The sequence below is a fragment of the Ciona intestinalis genome, unplaced genomic scaffold, assembly GCF_000224145.3.
Source record: "Ciona intestinalis unplaced genomic scaffold, KH HT000075.2, whole genome shotgun sequence".
Lineage (NCBI taxonomy): Eukaryota > Metazoa > Chordata > Ascidiacea > Phlebobranchia > Cionidae > Ciona > Ciona intestinalis.
The window spans coordinates 606,568-625,842 of NW_004190397.2; the positions used below are offsets into that span (position 1 = coordinate 606,568).

At 33.8% G+C, this 19,275-nt stretch overlaps 2 protein-coding genes and 1 long non-coding RNA gene across 5 annotated transcripts; 1 reads left to right on the forward strand and 2 right to left on the reverse strand.

Annotated features, from left to right (window-relative positions):
- The first annotated feature begins 2,104 nt into the window (after positions 1-2,104).
- LOC101242435 lies at positions 2,105-2,682 on the forward strand. Its single transcript, XR_003396732.1, has 3 exons — positions 2,105-2,206; positions 2,262-2,379; positions 2,543-2,682. It is a non-coding gene; the product is annotated as an uncharacterized LOC101242435 (long non-coding RNA).
- Positions 2,683-3,644: 962 nt separating this feature from the next.
- On the reverse strand, positions 3,645-8,839 carry LOC100182038 (E3 ubiquitin-protein ligase TRIM63). 2 transcript variants are annotated; one of them, XM_002125215.4, is made up of 7 exons: positions 8,151-8,837; positions 7,814-7,998; positions 7,235-7,330; positions 6,408-6,560; positions 5,739-5,903; positions 5,298-5,438; positions 3,645-4,979 (listed from the first exon to the last, which is right to left on the reverse strand). In XM_002125215.4, exons 1-7 carry the CDS (start codon positions 8,257-8,259, stop codon positions 4,851-4,853), a joined length of 978 nt encoding a protein of 325 aa, XP_002125251.1. In that variant the 5' UTR covers positions 8,260-8,837; the 3' UTR covers positions 3,645-4,850. The 2 variants fall into 2 exon arrangements, with proteins under 2 accessions (XP_002125251.1, XP_026694126.1); XM_026838325.1 differs by lacking the exon at positions 6,408-6,560 and having other exon boundaries at positions 8,151-8,839.
- A 270-nt stretch (positions 8,840-9,109) lies between these two features.
- Positions 9,110-19,099, reverse strand: LOC104266554 (zinc finger CW-type PWWP domain protein 1-like). Of its 2 annotated transcripts, XM_026838333.1 has the most exons (16): positions 18,700-19,099; positions 18,254-18,333; positions 17,821-17,908; positions 17,431-17,512; positions 17,041-17,228; positions 16,304-16,396; positions 15,742-15,865; positions 14,700-14,816; positions 14,410-14,479; positions 13,274-13,369; positions 12,403-12,556; positions 11,840-11,929; positions 11,208-11,321; positions 10,920-11,121; positions 10,321-10,568; positions 9,110-9,651 (listed from the first exon to the last, which is right to left on the reverse strand). In XM_026838333.1, exons 1-16 carry the CDS (start codon positions 18,803-18,805, stop codon positions 9,530-9,532), a joined length of 1,974 nt encoding a protein of 657 aa, XP_026694134.1. In that variant the 5' UTR covers positions 18,806-19,099; the 3' UTR covers positions 9,110-9,529. The 2 variants fall into 2 exon arrangements, with proteins under 2 accessions (XP_026694134.1, XP_026694135.1); XM_026838334.1 differs by lacking the exons at positions 9,110-9,651; positions 10,920-11,121 and having other exon boundaries at positions 10,370-10,568; positions 18,700-19,097.
- Positions 19,100-19,275: the final 176 nt, after the last annotated feature.

Genomic DNA, 19,275 nt, shown 5'->3' on the forward strand with positions numbered 1-19,275 from the left:
ATGTTTTAGTATAGGGTGAACTGACTTAAAGACAGTGCATACAGTGTTTTGTTACTGGAGGATTCTTGGTCTCCGAGGTGGCATTAAAGCTGGTTTTTTAGGAGGAGCTGGCTTTGCTGCGTTTTCTACAGCAATTGATTATTATTTTCTTCATCGTTGATATTTGACTTAAGTAAAATAAAAATGTTTTTTTCTTATTTCAATGTGTGGATATTAGTTCATTCTGTTTTTAGTCTTTTTTGCATTAAGCAAATTTAAAAATGTGGGGCTAGATAAGGTTATACTGTTCATGAACTTTAAAACTTGCGTATTTTTAGTATTTTTTAAAAAGTTAGCAGTTACGATTTATAAATTGATATTTTGTGTTTAAAAAAATTTTTCAGATTCTAGAAATAAAATAATAAATTAAAAATGGTTTGATTTGTTTTTGGGCATATGTGATTCTAAAAGCAGGCACAAGGTGTATAAAGCCACCGCAATTGGTGTACTAGCACTGCTTCAAAACGTACAAGTTTTTTTGTGTGGATAAAAAATCGGTGCTAGTGAAGTCTCCCCCCACCCAAAAAACAGCGCACTTAAGTGTCAAAATGATTTAGAAAAAAAACAATTATAGAAAATCCTTAAGAAAACACTATGATTAATTGAGCACGTAAGTGGTCATACAGATCTTGTACGACAAGCGCTGCAAAACCACTGAGCTATACATATTTGATATCTATGTGCAAAACCACCCGCTTCCAGTTTGAGACGAGCGCCGAAAGTGTCCAGGTCTGTAACAGATTGGTCCATGAAGCATATCATTATGTAGCTTTTTGTTGAGAGTGTGAGCAATTGAATAGACCATTGGCTTGTTATAACGACTATCGTTTTCCGGCCACGCGAGGATAAGTTACATTCATTCACATTCAGTTCTCGTTGTAAAGTTGACGACGTATTGCTTCCTTCTAACTTAGGAACAGAGGTTCAAGCCTCTTGGCTTCGTAGGAAGTAATTAAAACGTTTTTCGTAACTGAAAACAGGATGTTGGATGAAAGTTTCGGTTTGATGAGAATTGATCTACAGAATGATCGCACTTGCGACTTGCAAAACAGAAATCGTGCAAGTTACAGTTGCTGCAAAACTCAAACTTAATCTTTCAAACTTAATTCGGTCTAATAATAGATTTTTTATAACAGACGAAGCTTCCAAATCCCGGTCCCTCAATCTTTATAAAAAATTTATCCGCGTCGTGCTGTATGGCTATAGGCTATGTGAGTATGCATGAACACAATATGTTTGACCTTATGTGCTTAGCACCTCTTCGACAAAAATGAACATGTATATACTTTAAAAAGATGTATGTGCCCCTTTACGCCGCCAATAACACAGCAAATTTGTTGTGCGTTTTATACAGATGTCCCTTACATGGAGTTTATCACAAATGAAGACACACACTCTATTTTTTTTAACATTATACCCATAAAATCTTTTGTAAATTAGTCGAATAGACAAGTAACAACTTTGCTTAAGCATTACGCAATGTTTTGTCAAAAACTGATGGCAAAATATTGCATTACGAAGTTTTTACAATAGTGGGCAAAATTAAGCTGTAAATATGCCATGTTATATATGTGACTTATCAGTTTAACTGAAAGTTGCTCACTGTTTTTGCTGTTTAATACCGTGTCAAAGCGCCGATTCAGTATGTATTATGTTATATTCACCTTTCCCTACAGTGTGGAAATTTACTGAAGCAAAATAAACATTCGTAAATCTTGATTGACAGATCTCCCGCTTTAAAGGAAGCAATTAAAACGTTTTAGAAAACCGAAAACAGGATGTTAGATGAAAGTTTCGGTTTGATGAGAATTGATTGACAGTTGCTGTTATGATCAAACGAGCGTACGATCGTGCGTTTGCAAAACAGAAAATCAACCTGTCAATCAAACCAACGGATTTATCAAGTTTGTCGCAGTACGAAGCAATAAAGGAAGCTAAAATGGAAGTTGCTGAAACGTTGTTTCGTGAGAAGGCCCACTTCCCTTCCCTCCCCAGTATCTATAGTTCGGATGTTGTATCCAGAGATAAGACACGTTTGTGAGAATATCTTTTTCTTTAAACAAAATTGTTGCGAAAACACTCATCCTGTAGGGAGCAGCAGATTTCTTATATAAAGCACAGAATCTGCTCAATAAATCACTAGTCTTCTACAGGACACAAAGTAAACGTAAGTAACTCGTATAAACGTGTTGTTGTTTTACTTATACGTGTTCTTGTTGCAGATGAACAAGTCAGCTCTTCTCCTTTTGCTCGTCGTCGGACTCCTCGTTCTCACTGACACCACTGTTGCCTTTGTCGGTCGCCGTCGCAGTTGGTATTGGAACCAAAAGCTAGCTAATGGTAAGCAGTTACTTATATGCGTTTACATAATTACGCTATTGTGCTGTTGCGTAACAACAAACGAGGCAGGCCCTGCGATTGCCGTTAGGGCAACGTCCCGGACCAGACACCTCAAACACGTAACATTTATATACGCTTGTTCACCGATGTTTAACATTTGCAGCTGAAGACACCAATGAGATGGACATTCATCCCTATTATGAAGTTATGCAAGAACTCAACGGAGCAGAACAATGATTGTTCTCCATCCAATGTATCAATAATGAACAGTTAATATAAATAAAATTAAGGGCAATTACTTTGTTTGATTGTGTGTTGAAATTTTGAAGCCAATTGTGTAAGGCTACTGGTGAACTGTGAAGGGAGAACCAAAGGTGTAAACTGAAACATAAAATGAACTTTTAGTAGGAATAATGGATTGTTATTTAAAAAATATAAACTGTAGTAGTAGACTAATTTACAGAAGACTTTATGGGTTAAATGTTAAAAAAATAGAGTGTGTGTCTTATTTGTGATAAACTCCATGTAAGGGACATCTGTATAAAGACACACTAAATTTGCTGTGATATTGACGGCGTAAGGGGGCACATACATCTTTTTAAAGTATATACATGTTCATTTTCGCCGAAAGATGTTAAGCACGTAAGGTCAAACATCTTTTGACCCCCACATAGCCTACAACACGACGCGGATAACATTTATTATAAAGATTGAGGAACCGTTAGATTATGGAGGCTTTGTCTGTTATAAAAAAAAGCTATTATGAGGCAGAATAAAGTTTGAAAGATTAATTTTGGGTTTTGTAACAACTGTAATCTGCACGATTTCTGTTTTCCAGGCCCAAGTGTGATCATTCTGTAGATCAATTCTCATCAAACCGAAACTTTCGTCCAACATCCTGTTTTCAGTTACGAAAAACGTTTTAATTAATTCCTTCGAAGCCAAAAGGCTTGAATCTCTGTTCCTAAGCTAACAGATGAAAGATCTGTCAATCAAAATCAACGGGTTTTAATAAATTTGTCGCAGCAGGAAGCAATAAAAGAAGCTCGACACAACATCCGAACTATAGATACTGGGAAGGGAAGTGGGCCTTCTCACGTGAATCCTTTCATCAACTCCCACTTTGGTATTTATTTTTGATTGACAGGTTGTTTGGGATCACAAGTCTTATCCAAAAATAATTTTCCACCCAAGAAGCTAATGTACTGTTTATAATGTGATAGACAAGTGAAAAAGAACCTTTGACAGCTACTAGTTTCATGATGCATGATATATTCTTTATTTCAACATGCTTTTGCCAGTTGCGTATGATTTAAAAAAAATACACATTATTAATGGTATACTTGAAGAAAAAACAGAATGTAATCAGTTGTAATTTTGCGCCATCAGGAAACTATTTAAAACAAAGAGATTAATGAAAATTTAGGTGTTGCAAGTTTCTGGCAGTGTGGTNAGGCTTTCCCGAAATTTTTCAGCTTGTCAAGCGTTTTAGGTGTTATCAAAAGAGTGTAAGTTTTGCAGCAACTTGCAAGATTTCTTTTTTTCAAGCCGCAAGTGTAATCATAACAACAACTGTCAATCAATTCTCAGCAAACTTTCATCCAACATCCTGTTTTCGGTTTTTGAAAAACGTTTGAATTACTTCCTTCGAAGCAAGAAGACTTGAATCGCTGTTCCTAAGCCAACAGTAGGTTATACCTGTCGTCGCAGATGGTATTGAAACCAAAAGTCAGCAAATGGTAAGCAGTTAACCATGAGCAGCAATGTTATTTCATTCACATATGTCACGATGTTACTCTATCACATAAGCTACAAGCAACGGATTTAAGTTTTTGTTTACTAGCTAAATAGCTGGATAATATGTATTAAGGACTTCAAAGAAAAGCTGTTTGGGATAGCATTTGCTTTCAATCTGTTTTAGACATAACCATTGATGGCACTCAATGCAACTATAAAGCTGGATAAAATCTGGACAACAATTGACGCATCGGTATCAATCTATTTTTCATTATATTGGGGACAGGATTAACTAGTTTAAGTTTATATTTCAACACATGGTGCTGAGGTTGTACAAAGCGTATTTACCAACTTAATACATCATTCGTTTACGTGAGTTATAATACATGCATTAATGCCTTCTACCTACTGCTCCACAGTCACCATTACCGACTGAAAACCGATTTATTAGTTACTTCTTTTCGTTTGTTTTTAATCAAGCTTAGACGACCGTTATAATTAAAGGGGTAACTAAGATTGTTTTAAATAGTTTATTACGTACTCACTTACTAAAGATACGCTCTCTTGTTTATACTTAATTATATATGCATGTTTTAAATACATCAGTTAAGTTTAGCACTTAACGTAGACTACCTTAGGTTTTTTGGGTATACTTTTGAGAGAAATACAGGAAAACTTTGAAACTTTCACAGTAAAAATCTAACACAATTATACTTTCAAAAAATACGTTCTTCTTAACTTTGAATGTATTTTCCCATATCTTGCAATTTTCCTGGAAGGCCATTTATGTTAAACGTGTCAATGAAATCTTTTGCATCTTTAACTTCTAGAACTTCTTGTATTTGAATAGTTAAGACTTGCATCTGTAATGGGACAAACGATAAAAAATGGCTTTTAAAACCATATGCCATGAGACCATCTGCGTTCCTTACAGGCAACTGCTCCAACCCAGTGGTCACTAACGGGTTGTCCAAATTATCAGCCACACATAAAAAAATGAAAAATCACGAACAAATAATCACCCACAAAGTAACATACATGGTAACTCGTGAGCTGGCACGAGGTGTATGAACACCCGTGTAAAAACAACTGCCGTTTTCCGGCCACGCGAGTATAAAGTAAGTTACACTTATTCATTCACAAAACTACATGGCTAAATGTAACGTGCTTTATAATACTACCTTCGTGAATTGGCTTCGTAGAGTCTCAATTTTCTTGTCTGGTTTTTCTCTTTTACCATTTAGCGCCTTATCTACATCTGCGTACATCGATTTTCTTCGCTTTTCAATTTGTGCGATCATTTCATCGCACTCTTGATCAACCTAAAGAATATAATATGCAAAACTTATATTTGTATATTACGGATAGGGATTGAATACATTTCACTTTCTCGTCCTATATGCCAGTAAACAAAGAACATTCAAAGAATTATAAAACCGTGTCCTCACGACTCCCATGGACCGGTGTTAATTGTTTAAAAAAAAACGATCAGGATGCTTGGATATTATGTGCTTAATGATCCAAAATCTGATGCAAAATTATCCTGCAACGGAAAAAAACAATAATCGATATAAAAATAGAAATTAAAATAACAATAAGAATATCTGCGTACTGAAAATTACCTTTAATCTAAGCTCCTTCGCTTTTTCATTTAGATCGTACACGATTTTCTGTTGTTTAACTATTGATTCGCCTAATACATCAATTTCTTCGTTCAGCGCATCTTTCGTGTTTTTCAATCGCCTTTTTATTCTTTGGAATTTTTCCACGACTTGCATTGGTGTTATCTGCGTAATAGAAGTAATGACGTTATAATGAATGCAAACTAATTACGAAGCAACATGGCGGGGCAATGCGACAAAGTGCCTAAAGTGCTTTTGTTTTTGAATGCCATATATATAGGTCAAAACAAACAGTAAAATTACGTATTTTTATTAGTTTTTTTCGTTACTTTTAAGCGGTCAAGAGATGTATGAAAAAAAGATCTGTTGAAAACGACTGTTGTTTTCCGGCCAGGCGCGGATAAAGCAGGTTACATACATTATACAAATGGTTAGGGGGAATTGGGACACCTTTATAGCATAATATACAAATATCCTAATTGTGTTTTAAACAATTAACAACGGTCTATGGGAAACCTAAGAATATAGTTTAATATTTCTGTGAATATTCTTTGTTTACTACTAAATGGAACGAGAAAATAGGATGAAAAATGTTCCACCTTCCCCCACCCTACTATATACTGTTAATAACACCATAAACAAGAAAATGATATATATTTTAATTCCTACTTTATGTTGCTTATGTTCATCCCCCACCGCACACAGAGGGCAAATATTCACTTTACATTCTTCACACCACATAAGCATTTCCATTTTAAACGCCGCATGTTGGTCACATACAGGATAGTGAGATTTTCCCTCTTTTTTGAATCTCGCCACGGCCTAAGAGTTTAAAATATGGTTTAAAAAAAGTTCTGCAAAAAAAGCAAGGGTAACTTTCTAAGACCAAGGCTTCTGAAACTGATTGTTTTCACATTATAAACAACTGTCGTTTTCTGGCCACTCAAGGATAAAGCGTTTTACATTTATTTATTATAATTATAATTAAAATTATTTTGACATTTTTTTTATCAAGATAAGAAAATGTAATTGACATAGTAAACCAAAACTTTTCATTATATTTTATAATAACGTATCTGGCCCATTTGATGTTGCATTAACCATATACAGTAACATATATTCTGGTAAATATGAATGGATGTATAGCTTTAAAATAGCTGTCTGTTTTAGCGGTTAAGAGTACAGCATAAGCTGTCCATAATTTTTACATCCATAGTGAATAACATAACACGTGTTATCTATTTAAATTTATTCGTACTTCGTTAAAGAACCAAATATACGGTAGGTTGTGGGGAAGATAGGACACCTTTTCATTCTATTTTTTCGTCCCATTTGGCAGTAAACAAAGAACATTCAAAGAATTATAAAACCCTATTCTCACGACTCCCATAGACCGGTGTTAATTGTTTAAAACACGATCAGGATATTTGGATATTATGTGCTTAAGGTGTCCCGTCTTCCCCCACCCTACTATAATATATTTTATTGCAGAATACCTCTTCAATGTTTATGTTTCGGGGTAGGCTTTCTATACCAGTAGCATTGTACTTGATCGCACTTCTACATATCGGACAGGAAAATCGTCTGCGTTGCTATATGATGAAAGAACAAAGTTATCCGTAAAACTAAAAGGCAATGGGTATATATAGTAGGGTGGAAGAAGATGGGACACCTTTTTTATTCCATTTTCTTGCCCTATTCGGTAGTGAAAAAAGACATTCAAAGAGTTATAAGACCGTATCCTTACGACTCTCATGAACTGTTGTTAATTGTTTAAAACACGATCAGGATATTTGAATATTATGCGCAAAAGGTGTCCCGTAGTCCAGAGCAGCGGTTCGAGCCTCGTCGCTGCTACTATTGTGGGCATATATATGTGTCCTTATGCAAGATGTTTATAGGCAACTCTTTTAACCCGGTGGTCCTTTATGGGTTGTCTAACATTTAAATTATCAGTCATTCATTACAAAAAAAAGAATAAAAATTACACCTAAAGTTACACACGTGGTAAAACTGGTTAACAAGATGCCTTTGCCCCGGCAACAATGATAAAAAATAACGCCGTTAAAATTTACCTTTAATTCGAGTTCTGCATATTCTATTGCATCTTCAGCACAGTCCATACATAAAGTATGAGAACAAGATAATAAGACTGGCCTGTCGAATAGATCGCCACATTTAGGGCACTGAAGTTCTTTAGGCAGTTCATCAAAAAACTCGGTAGCTCTACTGGTCCTACCACGTGTAGTATCTGTTATGGCTAGAAATTGAAATAAACGTTAGCTTTTGTTTATAAAAAATAAAAGAACGTAATGGTTTTGGTTTTTAAAAGTCATAATTTTCATATTTTCTGTTCCGCTTTTGAAAACATCAAACATTTTTTTCTTTTGAAACGGGGTTTGAAAACTTTACCTTTGCTGATGGAACGATAGCCTTTGCTGATAGTCGAACTTCTTCCTTGTGAACTTAAGAAATCATTTGTACGTATGGTCGTGTACATGTTTTCTGACCGCATAGTCATATTTAACAAGTTATTCCTTTGAATTCAAAAACCGATAACAGTAGACTAATTTCAAAAACAAATAACTCGATTCGCTAAAATGCAATTGTCCAAAAACTGTATGTAATGTATCTTTTTTTTAGCTAACTTGAAACTGTAAAAAAGCTATACAGTGGATAAAGTTTTAAGTTTAAACAGCAAACAAAATATCTTTCTAGCCGCCACACACAGACGGTGTAAGAATATAATGCCCAAGGCGTTACGAGGCATAAATTAAGACCAGACACGTACACAAAACACGAGAGGTGGTTTATAAACGTGAATGAGGAGCGTGCGTAGAATATATGCCCAACAACATTGGTTTTAAAACCAATGTGTTTTCGTTTGAAGTCAATTATAGCGTTGAAAACGCACCTGTAGCAAGTTTTTGAATAAAAATCACTTTTTACTCTCTTTTGAACACATGTGTCGTAGTTCATGCACCGTCCTTAAGAAAACCGACGCCTTAAATTGCTTGTGTTGGCTGTTGGGTATACAGAAGGATGGGGAAAGATTGTCAACCTTTTCATTCTATTTTCTCGTCTTATATAGTAGTAAACAAATAAAATTTAAAGAATTATAAAACCGTACCCTCACGGCTCACATATAGACCGTTGTAAACTGTTTAAAATACGATCAGAATATTTGAATGTTATTTGCTAAAGTCCATCTTACCCACAATACTATATGCAGAATACATGTGTGTAAAAATTACTTGCGCGTAATGTAAAATTCGGGCTCGAACTTTTACAGTACTCAATTCTAAGTTCTGTCTTTCTGAATACGCACAACTAGGCTCGGAGTCTAACCTAACCACTTAACAAAACGTCTGTTTCACTATAAACACATTTAGTAGCGTCTGGTAAGATTTAGCACATAATATCCAAATAACCTGATCCTGTTTTAAACAATTAACAAGGGTCTATAGAAGTTGTGAGGACACGGTATCACATTTTTTTGAAAGTTCTTTGTTTACTACCAAATGGGATGAGAAATAGAAAAAAAAGTGTCTCATCTTCCCCAACCCTACTATGTAATAGGCTACAAATTGCAGCTCGACTGTAGTTACAAGCAGAAAAAAGAGAATCTTTTTACTCAGTTAAGTCCAAAATTACACCTAAAACCCAAAAAGAACAAAGAAATACTCACTCAAAAACGCTTTTATAACAAAATATAAACAATATACTATTCTAATAAAACAATAAAATTTTAAACTAAAAAATAAACGTAAAAAGAACTTGATTTAAAATAATTAACACTGGCCTATTATATCTGGCATTAGGTCATCTAAATTATCAATTTCTTTGTCATCCCAATTCATTCCTTTTACATCATCCATTTCAAGATCAGAGAAAACGTTATCACCATCTAAATCTATAACAAAAAAAACACAATAATAAAAAACCTAATCTAAATCTATAATAAAAATGTATTATAAAAAGTCACCTAAAATAGGCAAAATCTTTAACAAAAAACTGTCACCTGAATCTATAATAAAACAAAAAAACATCATCTAATAACTAAATGGTTCAACGAAACTAATTTGGGCGCCTCACGGCCCGTGTAATTTAGGCAAGGGTCAGTCGTTTTTTCTACTATTTACTGTCTAGGATAAAAGGTAATAAACATCGTCCAATTAAACATATAATAAAAAGATATCTAAATCTGTAATAAAAATTAATCACAAAAACTTCTAGGATAAAAATTTGCTCTAAAAAAAGATTATATAAATGTACAATTAAAAAAATAATAAAAATATATGTCTAAAAAGGTTATATAAATTTACAATTAAAAAAATAATAAAAATATATGAATAAAACGTTATCTAAATGAATAACAATAATTTATAATAAGAAAGTCACCTAAAACTAAAACTATAATAAAAATAAATAAAACGTTATCTAAATCTAGGATCAAAATATATGATAAAACGTAAAACCTTAATCTAAATCTATAACAAAAATCTATAATAAAATTTATAATAACTTTTATTTCTTTTAAACATATCGAAACCAAAGAGAAAATTCAAAAAACACAAAATACCATTATTTTTTTCCAGTGGTGCTGACCAAAAACTTTCCGTTGTTTGTTTTTTGCTGGGCAACACTGGGGACGGCAACACTTGTTCATCTTTTAAACTTAAATTTATCGGTTCGTCCTGAGACCCCATGGATGCAGGGGAACACTCTATTAAATCAGGGGACCCAGGACATGGGTTAATTTGGGGGTCTTTAGGGGATTTCCCAGCTGGATAATTTTGCTTATTTGTTTCAGTTTTTTCAATTTTTTCGCTGCAGAAAAGTTTTATATATTATATTATTACGCCTTGGCAGTGAGCATGAGGTGTACAAAGACACCATGTGTGTCTGGTGTATAAGAAGACACCCATGTTATAACTCAACAGTGAGCATAAGGTGTATGAATACACCATGTGTGTCTAGTGTATAAGAAGGCACCTATGTTATAACTCGACAGCGAGCATGAGGTGTATGAATACACCATGTGCGTTTGGTGTATAAGAAGATACCCATGTTATAACTTGACAGTGAGCATGAGGTGTATGAATACACCATGTGTATCTGGTGTATAAGAAGACACCCATGTTATAAGTCGACAGCGAGCATGAGGTACAAACAACCCACCTATTTAACTCCATTGTATAAATATCAGGATCAAACTTAATAGCTCCATCTAATGGCACGTCCTGTGACTCTATTTCTGTCTCTTTACTGACATCTAGCGCTGTTTTTTGTGCCGGGGCCACAAAAGTTGGTTTAAACGCTGTTTTCGTTTTCGCTGACTCTTTACTGCCATCCACTGCCTTGTCCTTATTTTTCTTCTTTTCTGCGTTAAAATTATGATAATATTGCTTACAAATAACTAGCATAAAAGAGAGAAAATTTGCTTTTTTTTGGAAAAAAATCCCTCACTTTCTTTTTTCTCTTTTTCCACCTTCTCTCTTTTTTTCTTTTTCCCATGATTCTCTTCCTTTTTAGACAAAGGTAACATATCATCGGTGGCTGTCTCCCAATAATCATTTGAATCTAAAGCAAAAACACTCATTATCTAAGTGTAGCGACCACGCTTTTTTTTTTCCAATTAAATGTAAATATGTTTTTAACTGTAAGCAGGAATGTAATGCCCTCTTTTCACTGTCGGGCTAGGCACAAAATTACGGAAATATTTGTTTTGATAAAGTAAGTAGGTAAAAAATGTTTAATTACTATTTAAATAGTAATTATTCGGTTTTAAATCTAAATTAATATTGTAATATTTAAAAAATATATATACTATGTATATTAAAAAGCTTTAATGCAAAAACTCGAAACAGAAAAAATAATGATATGATAATAATAACTTTATTTGTCTCATTTTGATTACGGAAGCGAAGATTTAGAAATATTATAAATGAAAAACAGGATATAGCGACAAAACAACAGTTGTTAAAACACGCTTTAGTTAAAACATATTTTCATTTAATTGGAATAAAATTAGCGAAAAATTGTTTATGAACTAAAAATATTTAAGTAACAGAGTTTTTATAAAAATGAGAAAAACATACTTTTTGATTCAGCACTGGGAGATGTGGAGACAGGGACCACTTGTTCCATTAGAAATTTATTTTTCCGTTTTTTCGATTTTCTTGTTTTTGCTAAAAAATTTTGAAACAAATTTTAAATTTTTTACAACAATGGTAGAATATTAGTCTGAGAGTTTATGAGTAAGGGATGCTGGATTCAAGGCTCGCTGCCACCACTGTGGGTGTTATGTATGTGACTTTTTCAAGACAGTTAGCGGCAATTGCTCCAAGCCAGTGGTCATTAATGGGTTGTCTAAATTATCAGCCATACGTAAAGTAAAAAGTTAGTTGCATGCTTCATGCCTAGGTATAGAAGTCTAATGAAGTATATTGGGGCAAGATGGGACATTTCAATCTCTTTTCTCGTCCCATTTAGTAGTAAACAAAGAAAACAGAATCATATAACTATAGCCCAGCCACTCTATTTTTAATTGTTTAAAACATGATCAAAAATTTAGGATTTAGTTACTAACAGTATCCCATCTTACCCCACGCCCATAGTACTGTATTTAAGCTTCTGGCCAAAAAAAATGACAAAAACTTACTTAGTGATGTCCATATAGATTCCTCGTCTCCTTTAAATCTTTGTCCGAAACTAAACTTTTCAATTCGTTTTGCCAAACTCATAGTAAGAGCTTCATCTGCTGCTGTTATTGCTGTATTCAGTTCACTTTTGAAATGTTTTTCGTTACATAAATTCTGAAGGGAGATCAAACAAATTTTGATATGTTTAAATAAATGAACTTATTCATCTTCGTGCGGCGGGGCAATGGTAGTTGTTATAACATGGGTGTTCTGTTTGATACACTTCGTGCTTGCTTACGAGTTATTACATATGTGAAGGCTTATTTTGGGAGGTTTAAGACTCCAGTAAGTAGTAAATTACCAACAAATAGTATTTAAACGTAAATAAAACAGCTACTAGTCGATATAAAGCATTGTACAAAAAACTTCAGTTGGTTGAATGAATGTAACTTGCTTTATTCTTGCCTGGCCGGAAAACATCAGTGGTTATAACATGGGTATTCTGTTTCATACACCTCATGCGCGCTTACGAGTTTTAAATGTGACTTACTTTATCCTTGCATGGCGCCAAATGACAGTCATTATAACACGGCTGTTCTGTTTCATACACCTCATGCGCGCTTCCAAGTTGAATTAAATTAACTTACTTTACCCTTGCATGACGTCAAAATGACAAACGTTATAACACAGATATTCTGTTTTATACACCTCAAGCCCACTTACGAGTTACCATGTATGTAACTTATTTAACCTGGCGTGGTGGGGAAATGACAGCCATTATAACACAGATATTCTGTTTCATACACCTCATGCCAGCTTACAAGTTTACCGACCATTTTGGTTAGAAAAATAAAACAGTAAAAACATTTGGATAACCAGAATAGTACTTACCAACTGATTATTTGAATGGTTGTAAGGTTCAATGCATCGCGATGGTATCCACGCTCTGCTAACATTCTTATCAAGGAAAACAACATGGTATCGAAGCTATAGGAATTAATAAATGTGTAAGAGTTATTTATCATAGTACGCATTGGCATTAGGAAATTTTTATAATTAAGCAATTTTTATAACTTTGTTGGGGCATTAGACAATTTTTATAAATTTGTTGGTGCATTAGGTAATTTTTATAATTAGGCAATTTTTTTTTATAATTTTGTTGGGACATTAAGCAATTTTTATAATTTATTTTATTCTTTATGGGTGAGGTCCTTGTCAAGGACCTGGGATTTAGGCCAGATTTGGCCTATTACCCCAACACCCGGAAAGCCTGTTTAAGTATTTTATGCAACTGAACGACAGTCGTTATAACACAGTTGTTCTGTTTTATACACCTCGTGCTAGCTTGCATCTTACTTTGTGAGTGATTATTTTTGGAGAATTTATTAAATTTTTCCTATGTGTGGCTGATAAATTGGACAACCCATTACTTAGTGACCACTGGGTTGAAGCAATTGCCGCTAAGTGTGGGAAAACTTTACTAAATATGAAAAATTAAAAATATGTTTAACATGTGTCTAATATTGTTTAAAAATTTTGCGTCGCAAACAAATCAAGAAGATCCTGCGCCCATTGTAAGCGCATGTGTCCTTGGGCAAGACACGGAAATTGCTCCAACGTCCAACCCAGTGGTCACTAATGAGTTGTCTAAATTATCAGCTATACAAAAAAAAAATAATCACCCACAAAGTAACATACATGGTAACTCGTAAGCTTGCACGAGGTGTTAAACCCCCGTGTAATAACGACTGTCGTTCTTGGGCAAGACACTTAACGGTAATTGCTCCAACGTCCAACCCAGTGGTCACTAATGAGTTGTCTAAATTATCAGCTATACAAAAAAAAAAATAATCACCCACAAAGTAACATACATGGTAACTCGTAAGCTGGCATGAGGTGTTAAACCCCCGTGTGATAACGACTGTCGTTTTCCAGCAACGCAAGGATAAAGTAAGTTACATTCATTCATCCAAATGTGCTATGAATTTATTATAAATCAGATTTAACAACAGTAGAACAAAACGTACCACTGCCCCTTCTTCATCGTATTCATACAACATATCTGTGTCTGGATCGCTATCCACCATAGCTGGCCAACTAAAATTAACATTTTTTATAAAAATATTGTCATAAAAAAATAAACATGTGATTTTATTAAAAATAGTTTTAGTTTAAAAAGAATTGTTTAAAATTTTAAGTTTAAAAAATGTACACCAAACATACATTGTGTATTCATACACCTCATGCTCACTGTCAAATTATAACATTTTGACAGCCAGTCAAATACACACCAGTATAAAACCACCTAAATACTTACGGTGGGTAGCCAGCCATCTTAGCCCACACTATAGAACCAGCATTGTACTCGGTGTATACGAAGTGATCTTGTGAACTTGATAAACATGACGTCCAATCTACTTCAGGGGCAGAACACCTGGGATTATGAATGAATGGATGTAACTTACTTTATTCTTGCGTGGTCGGAAAACGACAGTCGTTATAACATATGTGCCAGTAGTATGGCTATTTTTCTATGAATATAACTTGCTTTATCTTTGGGAAAATGACAGTCGTTATAACATGACGCTCTGTTTCATATTCATACACCTCGTGCCCAGTTACGGGTTACCATGTATGAAAATTTTTGATGATTGTTTTTTTTTTATGGCTGAATTTGGACCACCCATAAGAGACCACTGGGTTAGAGCAATTGCTGTTAATTTTGCCCAAGGACACATATGCCCACAGGGCCACAACCACCCAAAAATAGTTGGACAAGACACTTAACGAACATTGGCTTTGTCCGGTCCAACCCAGTGGTCATTAATGGGTTGTCTAAATTATCAGCCATTCATAAATAAATAAAAAAAAATAATCACCCACAGAGTAACATACAAGGTAACTCGTAAGCTGGCACGAGGTGTATGAACACTCGTGTTATAACAACTGTCCTTTTCCGGCCACGCGAGGATAAAGTAAGTTACATTCACATTTACATTGCTCCAGCACCATGTTAATTTAATCTCGGGCCTCGGGGTAATAAATAGAATGTCCAATGACAAAACGATGTAGGACCTCACCCACATTTTCATCAACCTATATTACTGTGGTTAATTAAAATAGGTTAGAACCCAAAACCCATGTTTCCTGATCGTTTTATTAGAACAATTAACAACGCTCTTTGAGGGTCACAAGACAACAGCTACATAATTATGTTATTATTTTTTGTTTACTACCGAATGGGACGAGAGAACCCTACTGTATATATATATAATATATAATACAGACATAACATGCTATAATATACAAATAATTAAATACGGTGTAAATCAAATAATATGAATATAATATTCACAAACTTGTTCTGATCATCATCTGCATTTAATGAACATCTCCAGAAGCCAGGCAGGGAGCTAGGGTCGGAACAATCGGGCAGAAACCTCCATTTCAAACAATCTCTTTCTCCACATTGAACCCACACACCTAAGTGTAAGATTCGGTTTGTGGTACGGACATTTGTGCAGAAAAACAGTCATATTATTTTATTTTTGTGCAGAAAAAAAAGTCCTATATATTTTTTTGGGCGAAAAACTGTCATATTTTTATTTTGCGCACAAAAATGGTTATATTTTTTATTTGTGTGGAAAAAAACGGGCATATTTTTAAATTTATGTCAGTTTTTCAATATTTAAGTTTGATGCTGTGGGTCGGTGATTAGGTGACTGCATTATAAGCAAAGGATACCAGGTTCAATGCTCGATACCGATAGATGTATGTGTCCTTGGGCAAGACCTGGGTGTTGGGGTTTTTGCCTAAATCTTATGTCCCAAGGTGCCAGACTGTAGGACCTCACCCACATAGGGAATTACACACAATTCTATAGCAGCCTAGTTAAAATTAAAGTCACATTATTAATCACACCTTTGTTAAAAACTTTTTCACTGTTTTTCCGACTAGATTCATCACAAGTTTGATGTCGTCTATGTTTTTCTTTTTTCTTTGTCTTTAAATTTCCTGAATTTTTTGTTGCTTGTTTATACTTTATATACATATATATATATATATATATATAAAATATTATATTAATGTATATATATTATGAAAAAAAAAGTAAAAAACAACATTAAAAACAACAAACAAAAATATAAAATAACTAAAACCAGTCAGAAAAAACAAGCAAAATAAATTAACAGCAGTTTAACAACTAATTAATATATAAATTAAACACAGTTATTAAATACGTGAAATAAACCAGTGTTTCTCAACCTTTTTAGCTTGAAGAAATTTTGCGGAAAGGTGGACCTTGAAAATTCAACCCAAAATGTAATTACGACAAAAGTATGCAACTTAAAAGCAAAGAATGGAAACTTCAATTTAATGGAAATTTGCTCTCTTTTCATTTTGCTTTCACATAAAACTGGTCTTAAACAAGTTGTAGCCTATTTTTAAACAGTTGGGCACAACACCTGCAGCATTGTTGTGACGTACGATAAAAAGACCATGAACTCTATGTTACAGTGCTACAAATTTGGCTGGCCAACAGGAAAAGTTAATGCGAACCAACGGTTGAGAACCACTGCTCTAAATTAAAATTACTAAATCTAATTGAATCCTGTCAAATTTATATTAGGGATAATAAGACTAAACTGCTTTTTTACCTAAGCTGTGTCTTTCTTTATCTGGCTTGCTATAACCAAGACTAGTTCTTTTATGTGGGGCTTTTATGGAGTCTAAAGCTGATTTTTCTGACTTATCCTTGCTGCATTTTTTAAGGAGGAGTTTGGGAGGACTTCTTGTATCCTCCTGAGGACTTGTGGAGGGAGTTATCTCGTTCTGCTCCTGAATGCTGGTTGGAGGAAATATGGAGTTACCCTAATTTTGTAATGTCTCTATTTTCTACCTTATATTTAACGATTCATGGATAGAAAAAAAATTTTTTTTTCGCTGCACGATAGTAAACTGTTCAATCTGCGCGGATACTGTGGCTGTCAACAAAAACAGTCAATTTTTTTAAATTAAGACAAAATAAGTTATAAAACAACATTTACTTTGTAGGTGTTGAGTTTTGCATTCTTTCAACAAATTGATCGGCCGCCTTTTCACTTTTCGATTTTTCCGAATTCAAATTGTCTGTATAAAGTGTTTTTGTTATAGTGTAGTTCATATATTTTTAATAACATTTTGGTCATGTTTAATTACATACATTTTTTATCATTGTTTTTTAGTTGCAACATAAAAAAACATCTCCTCGTTTCCAGTAGCAAAAATTTTGAAATATTTTAAACGAAAAAGACAGAATATAGCGACAAAACAACAGTTGTTAAAGTACGCTTACAGTTAAAACATATTTTCATTTATATGAAATGAGTAATTTGTCTATGTGTCGTAAATCAACATAAAAACAATAAAAAATGGTGTAATGTTGCTGTATAACACACCTGATGTAGCTTTTGTAAGAACTGCGTCAAAAATTTCATCATATTGGCTGTCTGATAAAGCTTGCTTGGGCTCATTGGTATTCTGTGTCTGTAATAAACAATAAAAATGCAATAAACCAGTTGAATTGGATATTACAATATCATTTAAACATAAAATAACGAGGATAATATAACTATATATATAAAGGTGTCGCTGTAGGTGTGCAGTGAGCCAGTGACCACGCTTATTTTCTTCCAATTAAATGTGATTACGTTTTAACAACTGTTGTTTTGTCGCTATATCCTGTCTTTTAGTTTAAAATATTTCTAAATCTTTGCTAGCGTAATCAGAAAGACAAATGAAGCTATTATACTATTATACTTAATATATGGTAAAAAAAAAGTTTTTTTTAAGTTTAAATACCGAAATAAAACAGCTATACAGTACACGTACATGAGTCTCCACATTTTCCACAGGTGAATATTCAAACTTGCACGTTATTTCTGGTTCTTCAGTGACTTCTTTATTTAAATCTGGTTAAAAATTTAAGTAACACTTTAAAATTAAATAAAATGGCCAGTCTGGAGAGTATGGCAGTTCCTGAAGCGATCTTGCACGTTTGAGTGCGCGTGTGCTATTATTAAAAACTGCGTGCAAAGCATGTACATTTTCAAGCCACGTTAGGAAATCTTACTTAATTTAATATGTATTTTTTCTTTGTTTAATTAATTGGCATGCGTGGGACAAATTGTGGCGTGCATCACCAAAAGTCTGTAAAAAAATCGCGGGTGCACCTGCCATACTCTGCAGTCTGTCTGGGTAAAGAATACCCCATTATAAACGAATGAATGTAAATTAAATTAGCTTGGTTGCATTAACCGAAAAAAAACATATCTTACCGTTTTCCGTGTTTTTATTAACCGGTGATGCTTCATTTTGATCATCGCGCGTGGGTTTTACGCTTTGAGATGGAACAGAAAACTTGCGTTTGAAACTTGGCTTCATGTTGACTTAAAATAAACGATTCTTAGCCCTAAATAGATAGTACTAGTAGCACACGCAACTGTTTAGAAATTGTAAGTTATACAAGACGTAACACTTACGTTTTAAACTAATAAATAACGCTGGCTTTTTGTTTAAGACAAAAGAAAATTTGGCAAACAACAAATTTCTTGTGGAAAATTTTAGAAGTTTGCCGCCAAATTTACAAGAGAGCAATGAATGCATTATCCCAGTGGGGTAGTAATAAAGTAAAGGGCCTTTAGATTAGAGCAATTTGTGCAGTTTTTTTAAATAATGTTGAGCGCCATATTACGTCCACCGTTCTTTACAAGTTTAAAAGTAAATTTAATAATATATTTATTATGGATATGATAGTAGCAAGTCGATTCTGAAGAAACAAATATATTTAATAAAAAAATGAAGCAGTCTGTTAGTAATTCAGCTTGTACTTGGTCTATATGTTTATAATTCTC

Coding starts and splice junctions, on each gene's coding strand:
- LOC104266554 (XM_026838333.1), bottom strand. CDS start 18,805: ATGAAGCCAAGTTTCAAACGCAAGTTTTCTGTTCCATCTCAAAGCGTA. Junction 17,909..18,253: donor TGGAAAATGTGGAGACTCAT/GTACGTGTACTG, acceptor TGTTTATTACAG/ACACAGAATACCAATGAGCC. Junction 12,557..13,273: donor ACCATTCAAATAATCAGTTG/GTAAGTACTATT, acceptor ATCTCCCTTCAG/AATTTATGTAACGAAAAACA.
- LOC100182038 (XM_002125215.4), bottom strand. CDS start 8,259: ATGACTATGCGGTCAGAAAACATGTACACGACCATACGTACAAATGAT. Junction 5,904..6,407: donor ATGAACATAAGCAACATAAA/GTAGGAATTAAA, acceptor TCTATTACGCAG/ATAACACCAATGCAAGTCGT. Junction 5,439..5,738: donor CGAAGGAGCTTAGATTAAAG/GTAATTTTCAGT, acceptor TATATTCTTTAG/GTTGATCAAGAGTGCGATGA.